The following is a 10,742-nucleotide window of genomic DNA, read 5'->3' as shown; positions in this document are numbered from 1 at the left end:
CTCCGCTGTGGTCGCTATTCTTCGCCACCGTGTGCTCCGCTGCAGTTGGTGCCTAGCTGCTACTTCTGCTTCGCATGGAGCAGCTAGTGCCCGGCAGTGCGCTGCCCTTGGCCACTGCGCGCCCCATCAGGGGTTGGGTGGGTTGGGAGGCTGGTGGCATTTTAGGGTGAAAATTAGGTGAACTCTATAGGCATTTTGGTACAATCGATGCGAGTGCGGAAGGAGGAGCCACTGGAGCTAGTATTTTCAGCTCCAGATCTCAGTTCATTTTCGCGAATGGCTTTGCGAGTGCTTCACTATTGAAGTTGTTTTCTTTTATGCGTTTGGTATGACTCCTTCAGAAGCTGAAGTCGGAGCCATTGGCGTCCTACCAAAAGCCTCAAAATTTCTATTTCCTTGGCATGACATTCAAGTACCCCCTTTCACCAGTTTTGCCCCAAAGTACAATATGGAACATGTTAAGCCTCAAAATTTCTATTTCCTTGGCATGACATTCAAGTACCCCCTTTCACCAGTTTTGCCCCAAAGTACAATATGGAACATGTTAAGGTGTCTCACGTATTTTTAAGACCAAAACCATACGCAGCAGGATGTGTGCTACATTACACGTATAACAAAAGAATAAAATAGGAGACAAAATAAGAAAGAATGGGCGGCAGGAATCTCAACAATGCGTGTGTTTTTTTGGCCGAATGCAAAGATTAGGACCATTCACGAAGAAGGCGGTGGGCAGGTCCGGTGGGTTCGCAGTCAGGAGGCCGCCGCCGCCGCGACCTCTGACATCAGGCGCGCCTGCGGCGGGTCAATGGGCCGTGGATTGCCATCCAGCTGCTCCATCCGGCTCTAGGCAAGTGATTCCCTGCTCGCTGCTCCACCCATCCCCTGTGACTGACTGGATGAGAGAACTCACTTATCTGGCAAGTCCGTTGTCTGCATTACAATAATATGAAATTCATATGATGGATCGATGTACATCCATCATGGGTACAACAACGAATCACGAAACCATAGCGACAGCAATAGCATCACGCAATGCACCCATATCCATGTCATCTCGTAAAGCAGCAGCACCACCATCTATGCTAGGTTAGGTTGGATTACCATCATCTTCCTTAAAAATCCCATTCAAAATGCACGGCTAGCTGCGGGGGCCAAGCCCAAGGGCGCGGCATCGGATGCAGGGAGGCGGGTAGGGGCGGCTGGCGGTGGGGGCCAAGCCCAAGGGTGTGGCGTCGGTTGCAAGGAGGCAGGCAGGGGCGGCCAGCTGCGGGGGCCAAGCCCGGCGGAGGCAGGGAGGCGGGTAGCGAGAACCGAGCCGGCGGTGAACTGAGATGGCGGCGACGGGATCTGCAGGAGGTGGCGAACGGGATCTAGCCGGTGGAGAGCGGGAAATTTGCAAGGGACCGGTGGAGGCAGGTGGGGCGGTGGAAAAATCGCTTTGTTTGCCCCAGAAGCGCCTCCCGAGCCGCGTACAGGATAAGCGGTGCGCTAGTTATTTCCTAGATTGTAGGCTAAGCGGCTTAGGTGGTAAGCAGGAAATAAGCAAGACGTTTGGGTGGACTTATGGCTTATTTCCACCGATAAATGGGAAATAAGCGGATCCAGGCCCAAAACCACGGCACCCCAACGGGTTCCACCCGCCTAATTGAAGGATCCAAAAATTCTTAGCCTGATTTTAATGCAAACTGAGGGGGGAAAACAGCGTCGTCTCGCAGGGTGACGGGAGGGGCCCCTCCGCCGCCCCAAAAACCACCGCACACTGCCTCCGGACTCCGGACTCCGGACTCCGCACTCTGTGGCTCGCCATAGCTGCTTCTGTCACTGCATGCATGCTTATTGACTGGCTTCCAATGGGCAGCAAGATCAGCGGAAGAGAAGGAAATATGTGATATCCGGCAAAATTAGGGGCACTGGATGGATGAGCTGCCCATGAGCAACTGATTTTATAAGCCACTGGCGCGAGATGGTGACCGACAACGCTGCCTCGTGCTATGCGTTGGAGAAGAAAGGAGAGATCTTTGCATAATTGGGCTGCGGCTAGTGAACGGATTGGATGGGCCACGGCAGCCCATTTCACAACCTAAGGTTTTCCAGGGTTTAGGAGTTGAGTGTCTGCTAATCACATCAGCGGCAATGACATTAACATTGTGGTAACCTGCATTCCATCAACTTCCATAAGCCATAATTTTAGTACCAGCACCAAGGCAAGGAATTCCCAATAACAATCTATCAATCAGAGATTCAGAGTTGGGATGGCTCGTCAGCCAGAACAAATTCATCGAAGCAGGGCAGGCTGTGCACTCCATGATGCATAGGATCATCATCGATGAACAACATAGGTTGGTTTCTTCATTCATCCATTATTGACGGAGAGAGATGGATGATCGAGAAGCAGGCTACCGATCGGATCGGATCGGATCAGATATTCGGATGGGAGATGTACTATGCAGTACTAGTAATAGAAATTACTTTATTGCTACTAAAAAGAAGACAACAACAAAGGAAGGAAGGATAGATTGGTTGATAATAGACGGCAGAAATGGTCACTCGGATCTGGCGGCGAATCGCTCGACCTTTGGGTCGTTGAGGTTGATCCCGACCATTGCCTCCCCGAGCCCCGCGCTGACGTCGGCGAGGATGTTCGGGTCGCTGTAGTGGGTGACGGCCTGCACGATGGCTCGCGCCCGCCGCGCAGGGTCGCCGCTCTTGAAGATGCCGGAGCCGACGAAGACTCCGTCGCATCCGAGCTGCATCATGAGCGCGGCGTCGGCGGGGGTGGCGACTCCCCCCGCGGCGAACTGGACGACGGGGAGGCGTCCCAGCTGCTTGGTCTGCATGACGAGGTCGTAGGGGGCGGCGATGCGCTTGGCGTAGGCGAAGACCTCGTCGTCGTCCATGTTACGGAGCGCGCGGATGTCGCCCATGACGGAGCGGACGTGGCGCACGGCCTCGACGACGTTGCCCGTGCCAGCCTCCCCCTTGGTGCGGATCATGGCGGCTCCCTCGCGGACGCGGCGCAGCGCCTCGCCGAGGTCGCGGCAGCCGCAGACGAAGGGGACGCGGAAGTTGTGCTTGTTGATGTGGTGGGCGTCGTCGGCGAGGGTGAGGACCTCGCTCTCGTCCACGTAGTCTACGCCGATGGCCTCAAGGATCTGGGCCTCGACGAAGTGGCCGATGCGCGCCTTGGCCATGACGGGGATGGTGACGGCGCGCTTGATGTCGCGGATGAGGCCCGGGTCGGACATGCGGGCGACGCCGCCCTGCGCGCGGATGTCGGCGGGGACGCGCTCCAGGGCCATGACGGCGCAGGCCCCGGCCTCCTCGGCGAGGCGCGCCTGCTCCGGGGTGACGACGTCCATGATGACGCCGCCGCGCAGCATCTGCGCTAGGCCGACCTTGACGGAGAAGGTGGACTTGGACTGCTTGGAGGGCTCCAGCAGGGCGGCGCCGTTGTTGCCGTAGACGGTGACCACGCCGCTGCCGTTGCCGTCGGAAGCCATTTCGTTCTCTCTTGGGAGGTGGGGTGGGGGATTGGTTGGGTTTCTCTCTGGATCTGCTTACTAGTCTCTCTGCTCCCTCTCTCTCGGGAGGTGGATGAGGAGGAGGTGGAGGAGGAGGAGAGAAGATAGGAGGGGATTCTGGAGCCTTCCCTTCCCTCTGCCTGCTTCTTTTAAGGCTCAGGCAGGCTCTCCCACTCCCAGGCACAGAGGGGGGGAGAGAGAGGCGGCGGCGGCGGCGGCTGCCCCGGGCAGGAGAGAACAAGTCTGGTAGGTGGGCGGAAGGGAAATGGGTGGCGACGGCGGTCCAGTGGGATGCACGGACGGCCCAGATGGCCTCCTAGGTCAGTAGGAGTAGTAAAAACACACACGACACGAGGAAAAAGAGGAGGAATCCAATCCCGTCTTTCCTTCTTCCTTCCATTCCTTGGTTGGCTGTTGGCCTCTCTTTCACCACTCAACTCGAGCGTTCCCTTCTTCCTTTCGACTCCGCGATCTACTGCCCTCTCCGTTTTAAATTATAAGCTATTTCAACTCCCTCTCAAATTTGATCAAATTTATACAATAAAATACTAATATCAAATATGTATCATTAGTTTCTTCATTAAATATATTTTTATGATCTTTTCTATAATTTTAGTCAAACATAAAATGATTTGATTCTCCAAAAAAAGTTGAAATGACTTATTATTTGGAACGAAGGGAGCATTAATTAATTATAGGTATAATAATATAAAATATGGCCAGATAGAGCATGTCTCTGCTTTTGAGGATTTTTCTCTACCTTTTCGTTTTCTTATTATTCTTTTTTGCCAAAAGGATGGAAATTGGTTTTCCAAAAAAAAAAAGAGAAGGTCTTGAATTGGATCCCATGGCCGTCTGCAAACAGAATCTAGCTAGTCCAGTGGCGGGCGGGCGTGGGCGTCAGTGAGAGTGATGTATGGCTTCTTTTCTTTGAAAAGTGAGTAGCAAGCAAACAAAACAAAAGGAGATTCGTGACCTCACCTCACCACCGATGGAGTGGAATGGAATGGAAAGCAGGAGCGCAGCGTCTCCACCGCCGACGCCACACAATTTCCATCACCAACTCAAACTGCTGCTGCGTTTTGCCTGCTTCAAATAGATATTTCTCTTCCTCCTGGCCTTCTTTATCAAAAAAAAATATTTCTCTTCTTCCTTGAAAGAAATATTTTCCGATTTTCCGGTCACAATCCGGATTGTCCAACCTCCGATCCCTAGCACACGCCTTCCCATCCGTTCCCCTCCACCACTTGCGCCGCCGTATCTCCCTATCTCTAAAAGGTTTGTGGAGGCGTGGTCCATGGCGGCGCCCATGAAGGGGGAAGGAGCACCCCCTTCCAAGTGGAGCGTGAAGACGAGGAGCTGCAGGCGGAAGAGGCCAGCCTCTGCTTGCGCACACACCAGCCCCAGCTGCCCCTTGTGCCTACCTACGTGCAGACACCTCCCCTTATCCGATTCGTCGAGGAAAGAGAGAGTCACCAAAATCTATGTGGGCCCCCACAAAAAGGATAAAAAAACAGGCACCGCTCTTCCATGCAGCCCGGCGTCTGGTTTCCTCCGTCCTCGTTTCCTTCGCTGGCGCTTCGATTCATAAATATGAATCGGATCTTCTCTCCTCCGAGTAACGATGCGTCACTTTGAGCATGCCACGTCCGGCACCTGGAGACTTTGGAGTAGAGTCATCAGAGGTGGGTGTAGTTCGAATGTGATATCGATGCATTGCAGTCCTGTTGCCATGGCATGCTGCTAAGGTGTTCGAAGGATTGCCTGCACAAGGAAGTCAATAATGGGAGTGCAGCTACAGTCCACATGTTTCTTGCTGTGAGTTGGGGGTAGGAAAGAAAAGCTAAATCTTGCATCACTATCTTTAATACATTTCCACCTATCACAAATGGTAAAAGTTAAAATGTTTTACTTCTACAATGTTGATAATTATAATGACAATAAGCCCTCCGATTTCACTGGTAGTTTGCACGCTGATTGAAGGCGTGATGATGGTTAAGAGGTAAATGATCATTTTTCTCTACTAATCTGTGTAATCTCTGTGTCCATGTGTTTCCATTGTTTGATTCAGTTGAGTGAAAAATTAAGCCGTTCTCCTTTTTCGGCATGGAGCGGATTTATTCCTAAAGAGGAATGAGTGGATCCGGTTGGGTCACTCGATCCTGGAGGGTTTCGTTCCAAAGTTCAAGATATAGGGATTGATTCCGTGTCGCTAAAAGGTCAGAATAACCAAAACAAGCTGCAATAGAATCAAGGCCAGCTCTATTCCGGTCAATGGTTATTTTGTATTAGACCAAATTTTAAACTGGATCAAATTAATCCATGCGGAATAGATCTCGTTCCGAGCAGTTTCGAAAGAAATGAACGAGGCTTTAATGCATGCAAATTCAGAAAACCATGAACTAAGACTATGACTACGAGGATCAGACAAGTTTCATGATATATAGTTCAACTATGACTATGACTAGCAGATAAAGGACAGGTATTTGGGAGTGTTTGGCTCTTCGTGACCTCCTAAAATTCCTATCACATCGAATATTTAGATACTAATTAGGAGTATTAAACATAGATATAATTACAAAACCAATTGCACAGATGGAGGCTAGTTTGCAAGACAAATCTATTAAGCCTAATTACTCCATGATTTGACAATGTGATGCTACAGTAAACATATGCTAATGATGAATTAATTAGGCTTAATAGATTCGTCTCGCGAATTAGCCTCCGTCTGTGTAATTAGTTTGATAATTAGCTCATGTTTAGTCCTCCTAATTAGCCTCCGAATATTCGATGTGACATGAATTTTAGTTTGGACTAAAGATCCAAACACCCCAAAATTTTTAGTCTGCACTAAAGATCCAAACACCCCAAAATTATTTGAAACTGTATTGCGATGAGTGCAGCTACACTGCAGCCGAGGGGACCATCAAATGAACACCAAAGCAGCGAACCACTATTAGAGGAGGTCTGTTTTCTTTTAGGCATGCATGCAAGACATGTTTATCTTATCTGTGCAGTTATCTACCACTATTACAAAAGGTCTGTTTTCTTTTAGGCATGCATGTAAGACATGTTTATCTTACCTGTGCAGTTATCTACCCAATGCAATACTCCAGTTAGTCTTGTGAATGCTCTCTTTTTTATCATCCTGTGCAGATCTGCGTTTCAAGATTTGAGCAGTGGATTGAAGGTGTGTTTATGTCATGTATCAATCGTCCTAATGACTTCTTATATTTTCATAATATGCCGTATACTCTGCATATTTACATGCGAGCAGTGGATTGAAGGCTTAGTACATGGGTGGTTCAGATATGCCGTATACTCTGCATATTTACATGGAAACAGTAATCGAGCTCCAAGCGTGGAGTTCAGAACAACCTAATCTCCAGCATTAATACTGCGTGTGAAAGGACAATATATATGTATGGCGTGGCACATTACAAACATGGGTTCCTAAAGCAGAAGACTGGTAACCTGCTTACAACTAGCATACAAGCAATTAGATTGTCAACATAGATGTCATATTGTGTTCTTTTGCAGGGATGTGATAGGCTTTTTGGTTTATAACTCTTCATGTGTTCGTGAAATGATTCTATTGTATCAATGAAAACCACTATGAGTACTCATTTACTAAGTACTTGATCAATAACATTTGTATAATTAATTAATGTTTTCTTACAATGATCCATAGTAATGTGTAATAACATTCTACAGTTCATGCTTTCTTACAATTATCCATATTAATGCATAATAGTTCTGAACTAAGTTGTATGAACTGGAAATTTCATATCCTAATAATAAAACATTGCGTGATTGATTGGCTTAATTTACAGTTAACTTTTACGAGCCAGGGGTAATGATCCTCCACTCTGGTATTAGTCATTGATTAGAGGGTGACCATAAGATGCAGACCAAGGTGATTCATTTAAGTGCTCATTTGATCTTGCACGCTTTATTGAATAATATAATTGTTACCGCGTTTTGGTTTACCTTTTTTTAGACCTTGACTACACTGCACGTTGCCCGCCTCCATTTAGAAAATGTGAACTTTTTTGTGTGAGCAGTCTTATGATCTATGAAATAAACACATGTTGCAGCCCAGTCGCAGATAGTGTTGTTTACTTATATTCTTTTGATGCTTTCAGTTAGATGGGCAACTCAAGAGCACCTAAATAGTGGCATTTCTTCGCAAAAAATAAATAGTAGCATCTTGAGGCTAAGGCCTAAAGGTGAGGAGGTCTGTGAGCAAGCTGCTTACAGCCGTGTTGCCTCCCTAATTGGCATTCTAGCTGGGTGGCCTCGGCTTGCTGCTCTAACCTCTAAGAGATTGGCGGGGTGCCTAGCTCTTTGGGCTAATAATCCATTATTGGTTGTTAACTATGGTTGATACATAACTTATTGTGTACAACATAACATAATGTGGTGATTTTCCAAGTGTGACTGGTTTTGCTCATAATGATTTTTCATTCAAGGAATTGTTTCGAAAAATATAGTGACGAGTTATTTTGCATACGATGAGTACTGGAGTATATTGAGTACCAAAGGTTCTTAGTCCAATGCGGTGATATGGTGCAATTTAACTAGTAATTTAGGAGGAGCTAGGCGTCCTAGGTGATTTTTCATTAAAAAGAAGAAATAGCACCCAAATTCAAACTAGCGGGGACTCAAACTTAGGTGGTTAAAGTGCACGGCCATACCTCTGACCCTAACCAGTTAAGCTAGTCTCACTTGCTGCAGACTTCATCAAATCATAGTGGTTGCTAGTAACAGTACGAGTACAAAAACATTTCATCAAGTCTGGTAACGAGAAAGATAAGCACACAAGAAACATACCTGAATAACCTTCAGCCCCCATCTCTTTGCATAGTGACGGTACACGAGCTTCGTTCAGAACTAGAACTCTTGAGTCTTACAATGTCATTGGTTTGGTTTGAGCAACGTACAACGACTCTACCGGTCATATTAGGGTTATGCTAAGTTACCACCGAGGCTAAACTACAACACACAGGTGGCAGGTGTCGATGTTTAGATCTGGCAATCTATCGAGGGAAGTGCCCGAGGTAGTGTTTAGTACGTGGGGCTCGCCGAGATCAGAAACTCGAAGGTAAACTCGAACACACGATTTAGACAGTTTCGAACCGCTGAATAGCGTAATACCCTACGTCATGTATGTTGGTTGTATTGTATTGGATTGAACTTGCTTTGGAGGGGGTCCCTGCCTCGCCTTATATTGCCGGGGGCAGGGTTACAGGTCGGTTGTTTACAAGAATATTAGTCGGATTTGACTAGTGAGTCCTACTCTAATTGCTACGAGTAGTTTTCTAATCCTCGACTAGTTTTCGTCCTCCACGTAGACCATACCGTCCTGCACCGTAGTCTTCACGTCTGACACGTCTCGGTGTATAGTCTTGTATCAAGGACTGTCCAAACCTTCTAATGGATTCATAGATGTATGGACGACAAGCCTCCGGGTACTTTTTAGTTAAATGTAGCGGCCCCGAGTACTTTTGCAGGCTTCCCCGACTAGTGCTCTTCGAGTTGAGTCTTCAAACGAACTCGAGTACTGCCATACGGCTAGAATGTGCTCAAACCTCATTTAAGCTCTTCGCTGATAAATTCCCCTTCTTCCTCCTCGCGCCCGAACCACTCCACTAGACCAAGAGCTTCGGGCTCCTTCTCCATGGCAAGCAAGCAACCTTAGGGAGGTGCTGCTCGATTTTTTTTCCTTATTTTCATGGGGATTTCACTCATCCAAAGTATTGTAAATGTTAGCTACTTCATCCTCCCTTCATTTATTGTTATTATGCTTTGTTTTATCCTTTAGAGATAGAGAAAAATGAGTTTTTTAGAATGAGGGAGAATGGAGAGGGTTTTTATTTATACCTGTTTTTGAGCTAGAATTTGATGGGTAGCTTTGTTATAAATGATTCGTATCAGGTAAAGAACTTGATCAATATTAGGTATAAGAAAAAAATAGAGTAAATGTGTTTTTAGTATTTAGTCATTGTAATAAAATTAAGGTAAATAAATTGTAGGTGTAAAAAATAGAATTTGGTCATTGCTACAATTTTTCATGTAACTGTAATTTAACAATAATTATATTTATTTGATTAATAATTTATTTATCTCATGTTTAGTGCAAGGACTAAATATTATAAACACATTTACTCTATTTTTTCCTACCTAATATTGATCAAGTTTTTTATCTACTACGAAGCTCTATGTTCATTTTTCACGTAATACGATACAGATAGATCGGCAATGGATGTACCACCTCCGCTCCTCCAATCCCATAGAACAGTGTCTGCACATGGTATGAATGTGCTTACACTATTCTCTGGTATTGGAGGAGCGGAGGTGACTCTCCGTAGACTTCGAGGAACATTCTAAAGAGCTAGTTCCTCCGCTCCTCCAATACTAGAGAACAGTGCCTGTACATGGCATGAATGTGCTTACACTATTCTTCGGTACTGGGGAGCGGAGGTGGCTCTCCATAGACTTTGTAGAAGGTTGAGTCATGTGCAGAGATAGCTTGGAGGGCGAACATTCTACTATGTTGTACCATTATTTTAGGATAATTGACTACGTGAAGTCCATTATGAAGCATATGTAATCTTTAGTGTATATGTATCTTTATTGTCTTGTTCCAGAATTCTAGCATTTTTCTTTTTGTCAACCTAGTGAATGTTATGAATGTTGATTGGTGTAATTTTCATGTGAATTGTTTTTATCGTTATGAAGGTTGATTGGTGTAAATTATCAATATTGATCAAGTCTTTATCTAATACAAAGACCTATATCCATTTCTTACGTAATATTATTTATCTCACGTTTATTGCAAGGACTAAATATTATAAACACATTTACTCTATTTTTTCTCTACCTAATATTGATCAAGTTCTTTATCTAATACAAAGACCTATGTCCATTTCTCATGTAATACGAATGGACGCATAACGCGGACAGATGGACCAAGAAGTTTGTTGATGGCTTGCATTATTTTCTCGAAGTGGCTAAAACTAACAAACCAGAGAAGTGATTCATATGTTGTCCATGCTTCCAATGCAGTAACAAGAAGTGCTACTCTTCCTGGGGGACTGTTCACAGCCACTTGTTTAGATACGGTTTCATGCCTAACTATTTGGTTTGGACCAAGCACAGAGGGGTTATAATAGAAGACGACAAAGAAGAGGAGGATGATAACAATATTCCGGACTGGGC

The 10,742-nt window shown here is 46.0% G+C and overlaps 1 protein-coding gene across 1 annotated transcript; it reads right to left on the bottom strand.

Annotated features, from left to right (window-relative positions):
- Positions 1-2,327: 2,327 nt before the first annotated feature.
- LOC117843457 (probable pyridoxal 5'-phosphate synthase subunit PDX1.1) lies at positions 2,328-3,973 on the bottom strand. The gene has a single exon (XM_034724041.2). The coding sequence runs from the start codon at positions 3,498-3,500 to the stop codon at positions 2,544-2,546; it is 957 nt and encodes a 318-aa protein (XP_034579932.1). The 5' UTR covers positions 3,501-3,973; the 3' UTR covers positions 2,328-2,543.
- Between the last annotated feature and the right edge of the window lie 6,769 nt (positions 3,974-10,742).

This window comes from Setaria viridis, chromosome 2 (assembly GCF_005286985.2).
Source record: "Setaria viridis chromosome 2, Setaria_viridis_v4.0, whole genome shotgun sequence".
NCBI classification, from domain to species: domain Eukaryota; kingdom Viridiplantae; phylum Streptophyta; class Magnoliopsida; order Poales; family Poaceae; genus Setaria; species Setaria viridis.
The sequence above is the reverse complement of the archived record's forward strand: the minus strand, read 5'-3'. Positions and strand labels throughout refer to the sequence as shown.